The sequence below is a fragment of the Cupressus sempervirens genome, chromosome 1, assembly GCF_028749045.1.
Source record: "Cupressus sempervirens isolate cs-2001-9-10 chromosome 1, ASM2874904v1, whole genome shotgun sequence".
Lineage (NCBI taxonomy): Eukaryota > Viridiplantae > Streptophyta > Pinopsida > Cupressales > Cupressaceae > Cupressus > Cupressus sempervirens.
Window position 1 is genome coordinate 201,210,938 of NC_143118.1, and position 21,178 is coordinate 201,232,115.

The window sequence follows — 21,178 nt, forward strand, 5'->3', positions numbered from 1 at the left end:
ATAGCTCGGGGTGATCCAGCTACACTATTTTCTCTACTCTGATGGCTTAGGGCTCTCCTATTAACAGGAGCTAATTGCTACATATTAATGGCAAGTTGTTGAAGTGCATCAGCTATGTTATTCTGCCCATCTCTAATAGCCCGCAATGTTTCCCGTACTTCCCTGTCTTGTTCAATTTCATTATGTGCCATTTGAATTTTGTTTACCTATTCTGCCTGTCCAAAATGATCAACCTATTCAGTTTGTTCACCTGTTCCAAAAATTAATTCCTCATCCACTGAATAACTATCTTCAATCTCAGTATGTTCTAAAGAATTTGCTTGTTCTGGCTGTAGATGACTGAATTTATAATGTCTTTTACTCATTCTCAACTGTCATTTTTGGATATAAATCAGTCTACAAATATACAGTTTTTCCCCACAAGATGGCAGGTCTTGTGGCTCTGATACCACTGTAATATTCTTCCTTAACAACTGAAGAAAAAGAAAACTCCTAACCCAGGAATTTTAACAAATGGTTGGCATGCATAATACTGCTGTTAGTTTAATTGGTTCCATAAATATGGGGGTTTAACACTCTTAATCCCCACTACTCAGCAACTTAGATTTAGTGGTTATAAGAGACATGATATTGATATGTAGGATCATAGAATAAGTTGCATTTAAGATGATGAAATCACAAACTTATGATGACCGAAAATAGAGTCGGCTCACTACATGTATGGACTATCCAAGCATTTAGGAATATATAATTTCAATCTAGTTTTACACTGTAATACATTTTCCTTTCCTTATTTTGGAAAACAAAATACAATATGCAAGAGCGGCAGGAATAAGGAAGTTACAGACCCGTGATGAGAATGCTGATTATGGGAGTCTGGAATGCAATGCAACCCGTCCAATATCCCACTCCAAATGCTATGTCAGATGGCATCTTCCCCTGTACGAATGTAGTATCTCACTGTTGTCCACTACTCATTAGATAGTTGTATGTCTTCATGCAGTTATAACCCAAGTAGCCATCGTGGCCTGGAAATAATAAAACGTTTTTCTCTCCACTATGGCCTGGAAATAATAAAACATTTTTCTCTCAAGTTGGTGCAACCCATGAGCTATCATCTATAACCGACTATCTAGGTGTCACATTACCACTATAGATGCCACTATAGATTGTATTACCCTAGCCTCTTTGACCTGTCCATCTGATGATAACGTCTTCTGCTATTGTTCTCTAACTCCCATGTGCAAATACAAATCTGTGACAATTACTTAGGCCCAATAACCAATGGTGTGTAGTCGCACTGTGCTCAAAACCTGACGAAGTTCACTATCAATCACCAATTAACTGCAGTTTGTTCAGAAAAATGAACTCACTATTACTCCAGAATAACTTGTACTTGAATACTAGGTTGACGTCTACTATCCCACTTCTTAAGGGATTTCGTCCTTAAGAACGATCCAATCACACTTTTAAGCGACCATTAGGATTTGACGAATTAGCTTATATTCATTGGTTGTGCTTTTCCCAAGACTGAGCCTCCTTTTTATAACCTCGAAGTGAGGAAAGAGTGTTGGAATAAGGGATGTGGGATAAAACACCAATTTCGTCTTCTAGTCACTTAAGTCACTTTATAAAGTGAATGTCTTAATAAAACATAAAGTGACTTTATTTAAAGTACTTCAATACATTAAATGACGAACTTAAGACAAATCATCCCTTTTGACTGGCTGGTATCCTTTCTGAAAATGCCGTTAATCTATCCAGATGTGGAGATAAATTAACTAGGCGCCAAAAGAACTAGTGCGAAAGAGGGGATATGACAGATTATGGGTTTAAGATTCATCATTTTGATTGGATAGTAGAATCATGATTTACATGTTGTTTAGGTTCTTGTCCTTAAGATTGTCATTCTTGATAACTAGTGAGCTTGGTAGTGCTTGATGGAGATATCTTTCTCTTTGGCTCATGGCTCCTTTTCATATCACATAATCTGTTGTGCCTCTTGATGTTAAATAGGACAATCATATAAAAGTCCACAATTTTCTGCAAAACTCTTAATGCTTATAATTCAAACTATCTACTCGAACTCTTATTTGCTATATAAAATTTTCTATTACCTCCTAACTATCTTGAGGTGCTCAAGTGTAACCCCTTGACCTCATATGCAATCTAGAGCTGTTGCATTATTAGGACAAATATGGGGACATCCCAGCCGCTACCTTTATATTGGTTGCAACACCCATACGTCTATATTGGACACCTGTAACCAAGCAAGCTGAAGATATGGATGTGACTGGTACAAATGCTTCCCTTTTCTTTATTGAATTCTTGTCCACCCTCCCACCCTTATGTTTATAATAGGGAACCCCAGGGATAGAATCTGTAGAGAGTGTGGGTGGCTTATTGCTCTCCCTCCCAAGCACTATCTCTCCCTCCCACCCACCATAGTGCCTGGGCTTCTATCCATACAAACCAACTATTAATGGAGCCCTAATTTCTAACCTGATGGATAGATGAATATGGAGCCCTACCTTGTGTTACTCCTTCATATAAAGAATTAGATTTGAGCCCTATCCCTATATTATGAGGTTCTATGGGGTCAGTAAGTGTAAACTAATTATAAAAATTAGTGGCAACAGTTTTCAGGAAATTAGTTTTTCTTTACCAGTTTGTAGTGTCATTGCTTGTGGAATTGGTTATGTTATAAGAATTTTAATCCAGGTCCAGTGTAAGCATGTTAAGAATGGTCTTTTAGAATAAATTTGCTTTGTTTCTTCAGTTGCTAGTACTTATGGTGCAAGCGCAATCATATAAATTTTCTGAGCACCTGTTTCATTAATTAATTGCGCATGCATAATGCTATTTACAGTTCACCATGTTTAGTGCTAGTGATATCAACTTTCTTTATAACAGGTTTCATACCTTCGATATGGGCTTATGGTACGTCATGTGATCAACCAAAAAAGTCCAGTCTATGGGCACACTTTGGAAAGTTTGAAGAAAGGGGATGCTTCATTTTCACTCACAGTTATGGGTTTAGAAAGGTCATCGATGCAGCCAGTATTTCATTTGGAGGTATGTCTGAAAGATAATTTACTTACATCTAAATCTTCTTTATAAACGTTCTTTTTAAAAAATACTAAGTGGATTTCTTTTTAAATTTTTCATATCTGCAATTATTTTTAACATGGTTTTTGATTTTGGGAGATGGGAAAAATGTTTTTAGTGGATTACTTCTTTGCGAGTGTTTTCTTTGTGGCATATAGCATTGCTAAGAGTTTGTGATTTATTTTCTTTGTGGAGACATCTTATAGTTTGTCAGTTGCTATTTATTCATCGGGTCTGATGTTTTCCAGTGATGGACATGAAAATACAAAGTTGTTTGTCTCTATGAAGAAATCAACATAAGCATCCTTCCACATGAGCACATGCAACTTAACAAAAGTATAATGATTTTTTAATAATTCAGTAGCATAAGGAAAAATATTGGTGGGCGATCTTTAAGCAGTATTTGAGGATCATAAAATTTGTTTCTAGGATAATATCTATCTAAGAGTCTTTGCAGCCATAAAACCCAAAAATGGGTTGGGGCATTGCTATATATTAAATATTTGGGGACAATATCCATGACATAATGTAAACAGTTGGCTAAACAAACCAAGAAGGAACTAATGTTGTGGTCCACTTAAAAGAACCATGGAGCACATTGTAGTACATTGATGTGAAGTTGTAAGCCGATGTTGTGGAAATGCTAACTTATGATGATATAAAAGAAGAATTTAATAAATTGTGATTGATTTGGTGTGTATTGAGCTAGGGAGCATTTTCAACAGCCAAGGACTGATAACCCGGTTTTTAATGATTTGAATTAAGCAACTAGATTGAAAACCAGTGTAAAGCACCTTGAGGAGAACAATGATAACTCAATTTGAGGGTTGTGTGACAACAGAGTGTATGGACCTCCATGATTTCAATGTAGTCCAGCTTAGATAATAAAGATTCACCCCAAACCAGGTCAGTTGTCTCTGAACCTTAGACTTAATAGCTAAGGTAGTCAATTGACACCCAATGCACACAAGAGAAAATTACTAACATCCAACTTAAAATAAAAGGAAGATTTATGCTTATGCTGTCATGTCCCCTTATTTATAAAATTTAATGATAAGTAAATTAATAATAGAATAAATAATAATAAATTATAATGTAATTTATTATTATATTAATAAATATATTAAAGAGATTAGTAACATATAATATAATATTTTTGAATCAATCATCTATTATTAATATAATAATAAGATGAATATAATAAAAATAAAATATTATATTCTATTATAAATTAATAATTCTAATATTAGAAATGGATATGATCTATATAGTAATATAATTATTATTTATATTACAAACCATTTAAAACATCATGTTAATAATATATTATATTAAATTTTAATAAAGAATTTATATAATATTATAGCCATGCTTGATCGGTTTCATCCTTTCAATTTAAAGATATTTATATAGATGGAACGAAGAAAATCCAGGAAAAAAAGGATCCATTGGGAGAAACTTATACTGTCAGCATTTAATTTGAAATGATAATACATGGAGAATATTCTAGACGAATTGAGAAGATATAAATGGTGAACTCAGCTCTAGGCATAAATTGATCATGAGACTCTCAGTACAGAGATATGAAGAGGAGACAAAATTCACCGTCAAACAAACATTCACCATCAACAAACACAGGAAGGTCATTCATTCATTACTCATTGATAATTTATGATGAAGGGGAATCATAACAAGGAGTCGAAAGCTACTATCCATTCAACACTTTTATATTACAGTTGGCGATAAGAGTTCAGCCACCTTGGGAAAGAACTCCAGTCAGCATTATGAGATAATGATACTTGCAGGGGCATAGAGATTCTGAGTGTCAACGCAAGTTTATTAATGTGATAATACAATAGAGAGGAATATAAAACAACAACCAAGGAGTCAGAAAAATACGTTCCTAGTACAGCAATACAAAGATACCAATGGTGGTAACTAATGGAAGGATATGGGAAAGCGCTGACAATCCAAGTCTATGAAGCAGCTAATAAATATGCAATGGCTGGTAACATTACGATTTTGTGAAGAACGGGTGACAATGACCTCTGCAGGTGAACAAAGATTCAGATGGGGGAATGCATACAATGAGTGATATGTCAACCAGTGACTACTGAATCACATCCTTCAACGAACAGATCCAATTCTGATATGTTTAGGAGATTTGTTTGGTACCATTACCGCAGAAGCCAAAGATTATAATATAGAGTAAATAACTAGTATGAAAATCATTGAATTGTGTCAAAAAGAAAGATTATGAGATACTCATAACAATATGGATTGGGATTTGAAGTGACAGCAGTGAATCGAGATGCATAACCCATATTTGCTAACGTAGATTCAGAACGGATGGAGGGAGCCATACTCTATGATTTAACATACTCAAAACCATATAATTGGAAGATCCACTCTCACGTGTGCCACAAAATCAGACATGCTATCATCTATATCAAGGGGGTCGAACATACAGAGATTCATGATTAGCACCATCCGATAATAATAAATTGGTAGGGAAGAACAATCGAACTTGAGGAAGCAATCAGACACATTAGCGGATAAATCATGATGAAATTAATTGGATTTAAAAGAACAAAAGATGTGTTATCATTGAGTTAATTTCAAATTGAAGAAGACACAACATTTATTAGAGAATGGGTGATAAAATAATCAACATTGTGTCTCCAAGAAGAATGCTAAAGGACTTAGGAGGGAATGGCTAATACATAGTCAATACAATGTTCATTTAGACAATACATTTAGTAAGATAGTAATTAATTATGAGACAAAATATATGATGAAGTCATTTATATTTGGAGCCATACCCATTTAATCTATAGAGCAAGATAATATAGAATATTGTGGATATAAGATGATCTTACAAATTTAGAAGTAAGGGATGAATAGATAGAGAAGAATGAAGTTGTTGGAAAATACTGAAACAAATATATAGACAAATAGGTGAAGGGAAGCATAGGCAATGTGTTAGGGATATTTAGAAGTATGAAAGAGCACTCCCCACATTCATTATCGTAACCATGGTAGTATGGAAGTCCGTATATGCAAAAAAAAATCTAAATTATCCTTTATAAGTAGAAGTTTAGTGGAAGAAATATTTTACAATTGAATCTGAAGAATTTTACGCCAAATTTCATAAGAATGGACATGAGGATATTACATATGTAAGTGCCAATATGCGCCCTTGAGCACAAATTTATGTTTGGCAAAATGTTCCAAAATGCATAAATCCACCACCAAGCTCAATGTATGCCCTAGAGCACAAATCCTCAATTGCTAAGGAAATGTTGCAAAGGTTAAAATATAGAATATTTTAAATATTTTTAGGATCCTATATTTAGCACATTCATCTAGAAACCATATTTAATGGTCATTTAGGCTTTCTTATTTAGTTTGATTATTCAGTTCCTTATTTAGATGTCTTTATTTAGACAATTTTTCTTTTTTTGCTGACACTATTATTAGTGTTTTTAAACTCTTAGTTAAGAGTACAATGTTAATACAATTATCATCCCATTTTTTACAATGTCATGGTATTAGAGCGGGAAATTTTTCTGGAGCGAATTTTCCTTTAGGTTGAAAACTATAATTTTTTAAAAACTTTTCATCAAATTTTGAAGTCTATGCCAAAAACTGATTAGGGTCTTTACTGCAAAATCAGCGGGTATCCAATTTTTGCTTTGATCGTAATTTGTGTTTCCAAACGTGAGAAAAAATTAAAATCTCCAACTCAACGACCTCTACTATCTAGTTAGCAGCCTTTACGTCCGGCAATTTGTTTTTCTTTGCCTATTTCTGTGTTTTTGAACTTTCGGTAGTGGCTTTCTGTCTTGATGTTTTTTGGCAGCCCACAATTCTAATTTCCACCCGCAATTTGGAGTTTTCAGAAAACAATGTATTTTAAGGCAGAAACAAACTTTACCCATATGGAGGTCTTTTTTGTCAAGTCAGTACCTCAAGCTTGCGATTTTGAGCCTTCAATTTGGACAAAAGTCGGGGTCAGCAAGCCTGTGTTCATGTTGTGCAAGTCCCACATTTTTTGGCACTTTCAGGTTTGTTCATTCTTTGGTGGGTCGCTTTAGCTTTTGGCATTTTCTGCAACCACACCACTGCACCCACCAATTTTCCTACACCTAGCCCGTGTATTTTTCTACAATTCGTGACCATTCTAGGTTTCTTCATCGCAACGTACAGTCCATTCCACCTTTGACTAGAGTCTTTTGACAGGAAGGAATCAACAAACTTTTTTTTTCTTTATTGGCCACATCCTTACTCAGTTCCGCATTTTTTGGCCAAGTTTTTTGATTTGGGATCTTTGCCTCCATGTTAACCCCCATTTTTTGGATTATTTTTTCGGCATTTTCTGGGCTGCCTCTGTTTTTTTCTAAAACCTTAGATCTGATTTTTTTCAGATTTTGATTGCTAGGGTTTTCTGATATTTAAGAAAAAATATTTTTTTGGCATTTTCTTTGGCAGGTTTATACAGTCTGTTTTCCTATCCAATTTCTATTTTTCCAATGTTATATCTGCCTCGATTTCCGTGTCTTTACTAGGCTGACCAACAACCTCTATCTTAGTGATGGCTTCTTTGACCAGCATTATGTTAGAAGGGAATTCACACTTGAATGGCTGCAACTACAATACTTGGAAGCAGTGCATGATGACAATAGTTGAATTTCATTTTCTGGATAAGATTGTTTGAGTACAAAACCACGTCCTCTGACATTCACATGGACCAGCAAGAAGCGTCAGGCAGTTTCACTCTCATTTTCTGAAGTTGAATATAGAGGAATAGTTAAGGCAGCTTATGAGGCAGTTTGGCTTTGCTAGATGCTTGCCAACCTGCATTATGCCTCAAGAAGGCCCTACTCCCCTATTCTGTGATAATGAGGGTGTTCAGAGGTTAGCCAAGAATCCAATCTTCGATGCACGGACAAAGCATGTAGACCTTCATTGGCACTACATTTTCCAGCTTGTCGAAGATGGAACCGTGATGTTGCAGGTTGTACGCGTTGAGGACAACAATGCAAGCAACTTGATGTAGTTGATTGATAGAATGACCATTAAGGGAGGTACTAGAAACTTAGTTAATGGTCATTTAGGCTTTCTTATTAAGTTACATTGCTTTTTTCACTTACACTATTATTAATGTTTGAAAACTCTATTTAAGAGTCCATTGTCAATCCAATTATCATCTCGTTTTTAACAATTTCATAAAATCCTCCAAGAGGCCTAACTTGCACCCTTGAGTGCAAATCCTTGGGGGTCAAGGATTGAAGCACAATATGAGAAACCCTTCACAAAGCACAATATTTGCCTTACAAGGCTAGTTCATGTGTGTGATGGACAACATTCAAACTAAAAAATGTCCTTCACATGGCTTCATGTGCAACCTAGAGCATCACTTTCAAAGAGGGGAGGAATTTATTTTTAACACAAAAATCTGTCACCTAGTATATATTGTGCCTGTGGGTGTGAATGTGCCTATGCTAAGGAATTGGTCGAGTGCTTTAAAATCCTTGAAGTGCTTTAAAATCCTTGACTATACTTAATATGCACCCATGGAAAGGATGGAATTTTGGAAATTGTTGCTAAGAGGTCCTAAGAAAGTAGAGATTTCATTGAAGTTGGGTGATAAATTGATGTGTTTTGGAGCTTGCATGGTTTGTTTATTCTCTCACTTAGTCTAGATTTTCTTTCAAGTTGTTAGTTGAATGACATTAATAGTATTGTTGTAGTGAAATCATTTTGCTCATACCCTTTGATATTAGATGATTTATATGTGCAGTTAAGGTTGATCCTAAGCTTTTATGTGGCTGCTAAACTTTTGCTACTGAATGAGCACTATTTCATGACAATGTTCATTTGTGATATGAAAATCTCTCACATAACCTTTGAAGATTGCATCCACTTTGTGTGGTTTTATAATTTGGCGAATCAAAGTGTGGTAGATTTCATTTCAGCAGTACTTGTCTTTCAAGTTCTTAGGAGTAGAATAGATGTCTCAACCTCACTTTCATGTACTTTCTGCATATTTTGTGAAAATCCCAAAGAGTAATCTCATTGCCATATCATTCGAAAGCTCTCAAAACTCGTATTGTTTGAATCATCTTGAGAGAATTACTCAAGTCCCTTTGTCTTACCAACATATCACAACAATTGTTGAGCTTATCCACATATAAAAAGAACCTTGGAATTACTTGTATTATCTTTCGCAATCTTGGCATACACGAGATTTTGTTCAAGAAAGGATAAAATACCGTAGTATTTTATTCTGTGTTGGTGTGGTCACAAAACAGTAACACCCATCAAGACTACTCCATTTGCTTTGACACATTTTAGTCTTAGCAATGCAATGTCTCTTTCATGGCAACTACAACAAAGTTAATAGTTAGCTTGATACCTTGCACATTCATTGAAACCACATGCTATGTGGGTGTCGTAGGGAGTTTTTGATAATTTTGGTTCCTCTTGCATCCATCCATTTTGTACATATCACTATTTGTACTACCCTCTTCATTTTGTAATGCTATTTCCCATTCACTTTTAGGTTCTTTCATTTCATGTGTTTGGTGATTTACAGACTTAGTATATCAATCTTGAGTTGTCTTGTTCATTTTCCTACTAAGCAATCTCTTATACGATGAATTATCTTCATCATTCTCTAGAGGAATGTGGACAATCATAGTATCATTTACAAAAGATATTTCTTCCTTTTTGGAATCGACTACTACATTTCTTTGACAAACCATTTTAGTCCTTCCAGTGCCTAAAGTATTGAAGAACTTGTAATGTCCCCATTTGTTGCCAGCATTAGAATTTCAGGGATTAGCCTATTAGTGTGATCCTCATAGGTTAATGAGGATGGTTAGAGGGTCTTCTGAGGATTGATTCATCTCCACCATTCAGGGATTTATGGATTTGGCCTTCGTTCGATACCATTTGAACTCCATTTGCCATACTTACTATGTATAGTAAGTCAGGAGTAATAGAGATGGACCCTTTCTATTTTTAGAAAGTGTATTTGGTCACATGGGGAATTATGAGGAGAGATTCCTATTTCAGATGGCATGGTAATCAGACAAGTATTTCAAGAGATATTAAAGTTCAAGTGCCTTAAGTGATTTATTTAAATATTTTAATGTTATTATAAAGTTATAAAGTAACTTATAATAATAAAGTCACTTTAATATTATAAAGTGCAAATCTAAAGTGGCTTTATGATTTAAAGTCACTTTATGACAAAAGTAACTTAAGTGACTAAAAGACAAAATTGGCTTTTTATCCCACATTGCCTAGTTGTTTGTGTCTTCCCTCAAATTGAGGTTATAAAAGCGTGGAGCTACATTGGGATTGACACCAGGAATATATGTTATTATTCAAATTCTAATCGGTTGCTTAAATGTGACTGTGCCTTCTTAGGGACGAAAACCCTTAAGAAAGTTGGAGAAGCTGGATGTAACCCCAGCCCTCTTGGAGATTTCAACAGCTGCAAGTAAGGAGATTACAGACTAGTACATTGTCTCAAAAGATCTATGCTGATGCAGGGAGGCGGCATGTATGGTAAGTATGTTTGAATTTCCTTGGTTATACCAGCTGGAGATAGAGTATGATCAGATGGCCATTATACTCGAAGTTGTATGAATAAATGCAACAGAGCAGCAGTAGTCACCTACAGTGATAACCAGATCACATTGGCAGTAGGAAGAACAGGTGATTGAAGGCAGTCAAGGTACTAGCACGTACAGGGTATCATATAACAGATTTGTGCTTGAACGTCAGGCAGAAAGAATAGACACTCCATAGTCAAGGAAGAAGGGGCCACACTGCATTGGAATTCTCTTTGATTCATATCCAAAAGGGAGTAACCTAGTACCGAGCAGACAGCATGTAGTGGGGTTGGGAGAGATACAACCCGGCATTCACTTACACCCTCCAGCAGGCTCATGTCGCTGTAACTCCCTATGCAGCAATAGCAGGCAGACTGCTGGTAAAAGTTAGGCTCAGGCAGAAACCAAGGGTGATTGCGGGAGGAGACTTCCAGGTGGGCTGACGGGGTTTCTCAAATGGTAGCAGCATAAGGGACACCATCCACCAACGACACGGGTTTATAACTCCAAGGAGTACGGGTATTCACATCACCTAATAGCGGCATTATCTATTGCTGTAAATTGATCAGTATGTTGTTTAATCATGAGTGTCATATTTGTTAGTTGATTCGTATGGCTTCAATAGTATGAAGAAGTCTGATTAAAATTCAGACAGTGGAGTAGATATTGCTTGATTGATTTTTATAACTGGGCTGGCACTTTATGTATTTCAATAGGCCAATCAAGTGAACTCTTGCAAATATTGAAATAGTTGTGTTGATCAGTTAACTGTTAATCTGATTATAGTCATGAGCTAATGCTACAGTGACATCTTAGTTAACAGCAGACAATAGTTTACCAACTGTTTCATAAAATTCCTTGGTTAGAGATTTGACTATTTTCTTATAAATTTAAGGGAGACTATTACAGAACTCTTTCATGGCGACCACTTCAAAGTTAATTGTTAGCTTGATAAATCGTATATTTGTTTCTGTTTGCTCCATATGGTGAGTGTAATGTCCCCAATTTTTGGCCATTCCTTGGTGACATGCAGATGAGAAAAGTTTGGCCTGTCATTTGGTTCCCATAGGTTGAAAGAGTGTGGAGGGAAGTAGTACAGGGGCTTAGAGAGCTATGTAGGAGATTTTGAGTCAGTTGACGATAGTCTACTAAAATTCAGGAGAGATCCCTATTTTTTAGGGATTGACTAGTAGTGGTCTAGGAGGCATCCGGGGGCTGTTAGGATCGTTTTGGTGACTTTGAGTGCATTTCCTATTCTTTAGGAGGTACTCCAATTTTTTAGGAGAAACTCTTAGTTCAGTGACAATGGCTCCAGACTTACATATAGCAGAGGAGATTCACAGGTTCTTAATATGGGGTTGACAGGATTACTTCTCTTCATTCGATGAACCTCCCTAGATTTTAGGGGAGAACTACTGTTTGACATAAAAGGCTCAGGCATCATCCACAAGCAAGTAGCTATCATCAGTTTCTTGATTCGAGCTCATTTGAGCATTTTATGAATAAACTAGGAAATATTTTATTTTCCTAAGTGGTGATTAAATAAATTAATGTTCAAGTGATTAAATAATCACTTATTAGTATCAATGTTATAATAGAATAATAATAAAGTGATGATATAAACACCTTACCAAGGAATAAGTTATGATAATAATATATTCCTCTTCTTGCCTTGGCATTGGATATGGGGAGTTATTAAAATAAAGGGGAATGTTATATTATTATTAATAATAATCCTTGCTATGAATTGACTTTTAGCATGGAGCCATAGTTTTAATTAAAACTAATTTGACGGAGGGAAATGACTTTGGGCGGCAAAGTGTAAATTGAGGAAATAAATTGGAAAACAACCTTTCATTCGAACATTCCAGAATTTTTTTTTGAAATTCTTTCTTCATCAACAAGTCTGCCCAGCATTGCCCCTTGGAACCTCCTGTAACCCTGTTTCATCCTAATCATCAGTTCAGGCAATAAAGTAAGCCTTTCCAGGCAAGCTCTGGACACCTGGTATGCTAGTCTTGGCCCTGAATGCTATAAATTATTCAATTCTTAGATTTGGTGTTTTCTGCAATAGAAATCAGAATTCTGAGATTAATTTTCATTCAATTATTAGTTTGTGTTGCATTTTGTATTTCGTCTGGCATTGTCATTCAAACAAGCAAAAACTCTCAAAAATGCATTAAAATTCAAAACTTTGTTGAACCGAAAATTCTATTCCACTGGTTAAATGAAAATTGAAACCAAAACTTCAGATTGGCTCAGATTCTTAGTTGGAATCTTATAGTGAGTGTTCAAAACATTACAAAGCACAAGTACAATGTAACAATACACATATGCACAATGTATAAAGAACTCACAGATATATTCATTGATCACAAAATCACAATGTATCTCCAAAATAGCCATAACAATATCACCATACCAACATTCCACACCTCTCAAAGATAAGTACAATGATATATATAAGGGTCTCGACCGGCTGCAAGTGCCAACCATCGACCAACTGCCAATCCTTGGGAAACAACTAACAACTTCTAATTATCCCAACATCAGCTCCCTAAAAGAAGAAAGTTGTCTTTGGACGACACACAACAGAATGGGGAATACAACTATACACAAAATAAATCAAGGGGTTAGGGGCCCTAGAGAGCATCTCTGATGATGAAGGCACAAGTGGTGTCAATGCTGCTAGTTGCTCCCTCAACTGTTGGACTCACTCAATTTGTTTTTGCAGATTCCTCTCGACTAATAATTATTCGTCCCCGGCAGTCTTGACTCTTGACCATAAACATTGCCTCCATAATCTCCTTGTGCTTCTTACATATCTTCTCTAGTGCTGCAATATGACAAGTCTCCACTATTGCCTACTCAACCTTTTCATGGTCCAACTGCTCCTCCATGGTTGCTACTCAATCCCTCTGCTGAACTAGCTCATCCTCTACCATTCAAAGTTGAGTGGCTAACTCCTGTCAAGCTAAAATAGTTGTCACCCACTCAGCCTCAACCTTGTTGTTGAATGTTGGGTCCTATTGAGCTCATAATACCCATCCTAAAATGCTTGAGCAAGGAGTGGGTGCTACTCTCCCCTACTGGCTCCTGAAGCCTCCAATCCTCCAACATGGTAGACGTCTTCACAACAGACCATCCCTGGAAGTTGAAACATTGCACAAACTCCTCAAAACACGCCATGTAGTAAATGCAAGCAAGCACTCCACTTCCCAATTCACTCTTTTGTAGGCCAGTTCTATACCAAGGCCACCATCCTTTGAGCACCTACTTCCATATCCACCAAAAATTGCTTGACAATGCCCAACTCACCATGAGTATGACACTGCGTGCTGAATGTGCTCAGGAGCCCTACCCTTGGACTCCTTTCCCATTACAACCATGTCACGTGGAGGGTTCAACTCTAACTCTCTCAAATGGTAACTTCCTCTGTCCAAATCAACAATACCAACAAAGTCATGTTGCGGCAACTGCTCTTGCAGTTGTGGTGAAAGAGGTGCAGATCCAGTGGGTGCCATAGGGGTCACTTGGTAGCGGTTCAACCAAGCATCCATGGTTGTGTGCGAGGTCTCCAACTACTTTATCGGAATACTTGTTAGGCTCTCTGACTTAACTGTCGCATCTCTGGCCATCCTGAGTGCCTATTGACTACCCCATGACCTCAACTGTTGGCTCAACGCACTCAAATGCTCTACTCACACTAGTAAGTGTTAGGGTAGGTGGTGTTTGCAACTGCCCAAACCTTGGCATAGATATGGTGACAACAGTCATTGCTATAGTAGTAATAGGTGAAGCCAATTGACTACCAACACGGAGCAGGGTTGGAGTAGACAACTTGCATACCTATTGGTGCAAGTCCACCCAAAGGTGTGACACCCCTTGATGGTGTAGGGGTACCTAATGACACAACACCACTTGATGATGTGGTCCTAACGGTGCGACTCCTACAATACCCTTGACTCCCTCCTATTCATTCAAAACATCTCCCACAGTATGGCCCATCGTCCCCCACTCGGCTCATCATATGGAAAGTATCACTTCCTTCGCTAACCTTGGAAGAGGTATCTCAGATTGCTCTTCGCTATTGTCACCCTCCTCAACTATCTCCATCGCAGTCTTGGATACAACTATGTGGCTCCTATGCTTCTTGCTAGGTTGAGCATCACTGCCAATTGCGAAATTGTCCAAATGTATCTAGTAAAATATGGGTGGCTAGTAAGGTTTTGCATGACTCCGTGGCTATAATTAACCATACTATTTGGGAGGCACATGCGTCTGTAGAACATCTAGAATAAAATGAAATAGCATGATAGTGCATGTAGAAGTTTTATGTTGTAATTTGAGAAACCCATGAATCCTTTTTGATAGAACAAATGCCCAATTGTATATTACATTATATAAATCATTCATCAAAGAGGGCAATGACACTGCGGTATTTGAAGCTTTGCTAGCTTCTGTCAGCTTGCTCTTCATGATGTCTAACAAACATCGCCACTTCTCAGGCGCAATAGATGATTTCTTCAAGCTGCCTCCCTTGCTTGCTTGCACCACACTGTCCCACTCGGAAGGTGTCAGATCACCTCGATAGACCAAATGTAGGAGGTTCTGCTTCTATTCGACAATCATCTTTACGTCTAATTTATCAATCTTTAGGCCTTGTCTTTAATGTCAAACACTCGGGTGAATGCATGGGTTAAAGATGCAACCATGATTGTGTACCACTAGTTCTCAAAGACAAATTCTTAGTTATGTTTATCATATGTAGCAACTGTGGCTCTAAGAGGTATCTCAAACTCCTGGATGTCGGACACTGGCATCTGAAAGGTCATGTGCACTCCTGGGTACTGAAGGTCTTCTTTGACTAGTGGTCGGACATTTTCTCTTGCCACCATGTATGACAGTTGATATCGCTCAAACCCTTAAATGTGATGGTGTCGACTGTCACCTTCTGAGCTTGAACCTTGGTTTGTATTTTCCTTCCATTTTGCCGGCAACACTTATTCTAGATGGCAGTGTTCAACCAATCTTCCCTTTGTCCATCGCAGTAGTTGCAACTCTTATTCCATATGGTAACTATTGTAATCATTTCCACCAGTCCTGTTTCACTTTTCCAGCAGGCTCCATTGATCCTCTTGTTTCCATGCAACGTCATTAAATACAAGGTCAAAGGTACTTTTGTGGGCTGTACAGGTGTCTCCATACGACCAATGTATTGTACTCTTTGTATGGTTGATGTATCTGGTTGTATGGTGAATGCTTGTAGAGTTGTACATTCTATATTCTTTGGTGCATTCGTATAGTAGGTGCATACTTCCAATTGTTGTGAGCAGTGAACAATTGTTAATTCATCCTCTGTAATCATCTCTTTCTCAGAACTGACAAATTTTGCACTTTACCGTCCATTTCAGTTGCTCAAAATCTTTGCAATTATTAATTTACACAATGTTCTCACTGCCTTTACATAGGAAAAACATTGATTGCGTGTCTCTACACTACAATGGCTTTCTTCTCTAGCCCCCACTCTCTGTTCTATCTGTGCCCTTTAATTAATATAATTTTTGCCTGCAAGTGCATAATCCTTCACATGAGTTTTTATTTCCATACGACGGTAATATCCTTTGCCCAATTTGCTATAAATTTTCTGATGTCTTGCCCAAGGAATATTGTCAAACACTTCTGATGCAAACTTCCAGCTTGCTGGTTAGATTGTTTGATTGTTTGAAATGGTTTCATATGCTAATAAATAAACCCTTTTTGACATCCAAACATGAATTGGAAAATGAAATGACAACTAATAGATCCTTACAATGCATTTAGTGGCATCAAGATATTGGCATGTTGTCAAGTAGTTTTCAAACATCCCAAAAGTCAAGACAAGATTAACATTTGCAAGGACAATATACATGTGTCAGCTCAACAAGAATAAGCAAACAGTCCTTATTTCTCTTTTATTCAGATGCCAACATATGAGAATTGAGTTTCAGACCTGAGACATTCCAACAAACAGTTTGCAGCCATACATAATCAAATCTTTCAACAAATAAAGCATTTATAATGCAATAATAAGTCAATAACCTGATAGGAGGAACCTTGACCAAGCTGTTGAATGCTGAGAGGTTGATATCTGTAGTAGTTGTTTTTGAAATCTGCTACCCTTACTGTTCACAATCTGATAAACAGACATCCCATCTTAATTTCTGATTTAACCAATATGCACAAATAATGTACCAAACACTATTGCCGTGCACTGTAGCATTTCACTATTCACGAGTTACTCTAGCGTGGGTATTGTGGCGTCTACTGTAGCGCAGTTACTATAGCAGCAAATGTATCATGAAATGATTGCTTGAGTTCTGATTTTTAATGGCTGCCAAATGAAACTGTAGGTCTGTAATTGATATATATTCGAGAATCTTCAAACCCTAGATGTCTTTCCTTCTCTTTAAAGCCCAAATAGAACTCTCCAATGGAGCCCTCTTGTTGCCACAATTCGGTAGATATTTCACTACCTCAAAGCAGCTCCCAATGAAGAGTTTGCATTCTTTAATGGCTAATTGAAATCAGAAACCTTTGGCTTCTTCTCCCTAGTTCGTATCAAACAAATATTAATTCTCTGGATGCCCAGAATGAGCTCTTAAGTCCCTCTTTATTCTATTCTTATGAGAGCTCAGATACTTCCCTGGCCAATGTGGGATAAAAGACATATTCACACATTATAATATTAAAGTGATCTTATTATTATAAAGTTACTTTATAACTTTATAATAACATTAAAATATTTAAATAAATCACTTAAGTCACTTTTAATTAAATTAATTAAATATAAAGTTACTTTTTAATTTTAATTTATTTAATGACTTTATAAGAAATTAATTTAAAAAAAATTCTCCTTATTTCTCCACTTAGCCTTCGGAGAATGTAAAGGCTAAGAACTCCATTGAGATACTAAAAAGATGGGGACATTACAACGACCATTTATGACATCTCTTCTACATGGGCTTTTATTGTTGTACGATTCGATATGATCTTTCTTGGCTATATTGTGATTGCCCTCGTATGTCGATTTATCTTTTTATTTTATATTTTACAATCATTCATTCCAGTTTGGCCTTCTCAGCCAAATTGGGTTGCCTATTGCCTCCTTTTGTGATATAGCTTCAATTTTGGCCATTCAACGATTCTCAGACAGGGTGACCATCAAAGGTTGATAACATTCTTGCTCCATTTTCTCGGACTTGCTGAATTTTATAAGGACTAAGCCATCAAACATTGAACTTACTCTACTTAACTTTGTTGTGGCCATTATATTTTAAAGTTTAAACACCAACTGTCTTGGGCTGAAATTTATATGCCGAATGTGTTTGTCATGCCACAATTTCTAACGTTGTTTTCTTTATTCTTTGTCCACTAACTCATTATTCTTCACTCATGCAACTTGCCCAATGTGTCCAACCTTTCCTATAAGCTTTCCATATCACCAAGCCGATTTTTGATTGCTAATTACAGACTAGGTACCATTAACTTGGCTGGTATTATTGCTTTCTTGCCATTCATTAGCTTGAAGGGTGTGGCCTATTGGGACCTTATATGTGGTTTGGTAGGCTTGTTGTGTTGGTTCCCAAAACCGCAGATTGGAAATCCAAGAGCTTGCCACTTCTCCGACAGGATTCTGCAATCAGTTCTGGCCAACGAACAAGAATCACCTTGATTCCCCTGCACTTTAGGCTTTGCTACACCTAGGCGGGTAGACCTTCTCCTCAAACCTGATCACTGGGTTCGGAGCTTTTCTAAAGAGAATTCAAGCTTTGAAGAATTCTTTGGCTGGCAAGGTCCTCGAACTCGAACAATATGAAATTATGTTGAATGTTTGAAATGGTTGGATGTTTTGTATAATGTTTGTCAATAATGAATTTGATGCTTATAGGAAGGAATATATAGATTTTCTGAGTTCAATAATAGAAAAACCATTGCCTCTACTCATCTGGGCAATAGAGTCAACTTCAGTGAATTTTCACGTACAACTTTATAAAGTTCTTATGCACTTGAACCGTCAACAATTTAATAATCAAGATGCGACAGACCAAATATTATGCAATCTTAAATTAGTCCAGATTGAATTTTAACTTATCCTTGACACAGATAAGGAAACAATTATGTATTTCACTATATCTCTGATGATTGAATTTAAAATGCTAAATGACCATGTCCACTTATCCGACATTAAAATTGCTTATAATATTTTTTAAAAATGATTATAAAGGACAAACCATCTGTAGTTTAATTCTCAATGCCATTTATTTTTAGAAATAAACAAAAGACATTTTATCTTATTTTTAAAATAAAATAAATGAATTAATATTACAAGTCACATTTAGGCCCTTATTCCTCCATACAAATAAATATAAAATGCTTCTTTTGATTGATGTTTTTCAAATATTGAATGTGTCTTGTGGTTTTATAAAATATCTCATATGTATATCTTTTATTTCGCATCGAAGATTGTCTCTAGAAGAAAGATACATCCCTAAGTTCATGTACCGTCAATAATATTAATTTGTAATTTTAATTGCACCTCTTCATATCATTATTATTAGCACTTTAGTATAATTATCGGGCTTTTAATTCATCATAAACCGTAAACATTCACACGTATATTTCTTAGTTTCACTATACTAATCTCACCATAAATTGTAACTATTCTACTTATGCAGATTCACAACAAAAGAGACAGTCTAGAGAAATCACATCAGACTGTTATGTGGGTCCCTTAGGCTTATGGCCTCGTGGATGTCATTAAAAATCTTTCATTTATTCATTCACGTATATTTCTTAGTTTCACTAGGGGAGAGGACCGAGTAGTTGAGCGCGTTCCAATGGTTGTGATAGGAGTTGTTAACTTAAACACCCACACTTGCTGATTTAATATCCAACATTTTTGACAAGATTGTACCAATAGTTGTGACTTTAAAGTTGTTCTTGCTAATGATGACTACTCATAATTGAATGAAAAGTGTCCCTTTTCCCAAAAAACAACCAATAGTGTGATGCCACATCAGCTGCACAAGTATGGGGGTCTCCAATGTACTATGATTGGTCTCACTTTTTTTTGGGCTGTTTTGGATACCTAGGCTAAAAGCATGCTGATGTGGCATCATATTTGATGATGTGGCTTTGAAACCTTAGTTATAAGTAGGGGACTTGCCAAGTAATCTACTATCAAAAAATGGGAGTGATTTGAAATTTCCACATGGGATTTTGAGAAACACGAAGTTAGGGTTCTCAACTACTGGGTCCTCTCCTCTATACTAATCTCTTCCACTAGCTTCCTTTTAAATTATCCAACTTCACCAAGATTTCAAACATATGCTTTGACCCTTTGAAGATTGAATGTTTAAACGCACAAAATCTCCATTGTTATCTTCAACTCTTCTCACACCTAGCACCTTTGCATAGCATTTGTCGAGCCTTTTTACATATGCATTCTGGGCGTGTCTTTGTTGAATAATTCATTCACTGTCGATATGGGAGTTCGAATTGGCGCCGTTATAATAAGTAGAGGTTGCAGCTCCTTCCAAACTTATGACTCTTGGGCTCTCTGTAAACGCTATGCATTTTAAATACGATACATCTCCATATGAATCTTCAACAATATAAGGTGAATGCTTTATCTCTGCGCTCCCTTTAGATTTCGTTCTGACCTTTCACATGGCTCCTCAATCTTTTCTCTTACCTTACTGTTTGAGAAAATACTTGCATAGGTGGTTGTCGTGCATTTGTTTGGACGGGAACTCGCTTTCCAACATTTTCATTGTGTGACTTATTCAATGGTGTCTTCTGACAATACAGTGTCATTAGTACTTCCGTTGTGGCCTCCAAACATCTGCGACTTTATTTACATTTATAGAAGAAGCCCAAAAAATGAGCGCAACACATTCCTCATCATTGACACATACAATAGAAACCTCACTCAAATTGAATGGTATTTATGGTGGATAGAAATTTATTTTATTTGCCTCTAGCGAGCATCCTCTCCCACCATCCTGTTGATAATATTTGTTGTACTTAGAAATCCAGAGATTATGCCATGGTTCTGCCACATAAATATCCACCACTTAAAATGAAATTCATGGCTACAGGGTGAGCCCAAAGAGTGTTTCTTCTGCAATTATTTTCACATGATAACAATATTTCTCAGGTCCAAATAACTATACAAGACAACTACAGATGTTTATTCATAGATCAAACCATTGCTAATCCATATGCCTTAATCCAAAGGCGAAGTGTGATAGTCAAGATCGTCGACTTAGACTAGTAATCATCTCATATCGTCCAAACACTGTCTGCTGAACCAATTTTGATATGAATGCCCAATAGCTAAGTTATCTCTCTTTCATTGCTAGATATGATAATAGAAATGGTTGCTGTGTATATCTGTTCGT

General features: G+C 36.5%; 1 protein-coding gene and 1 long non-coding RNA gene across 2 annotated transcripts in view; one reads left to right on the top strand and one right to left on the bottom strand.

Annotated features, from left to right (window-relative positions):
• LOC149576822 (uncharacterized) overlaps positions 1 to 21,178 on the top strand; it is a 190,752-nt gene that overhangs the window by 131,807 nt on the left and 37,767 nt on the right. The window contains exon 6 of the mRNA XM_089820298.1: positions 2,914 to 3,075. Within this exon, the coding sequence (XP_089676424.1) occupies positions 2,914 to 3,075 (162 nt within the window). The remainder of the gene's footprint in view (positions 1 to 2,913; positions 3,076 to 21,178) is intronic.
• Positions 1 to 21,178, bottom strand: part of LOC149576823 (uncharacterized) — a 188,149-nt gene that overhangs the window by 128,343 nt on the left and 38,628 nt on the right. The gene's annotated exons all lie outside the window — the stretch shown is intronic.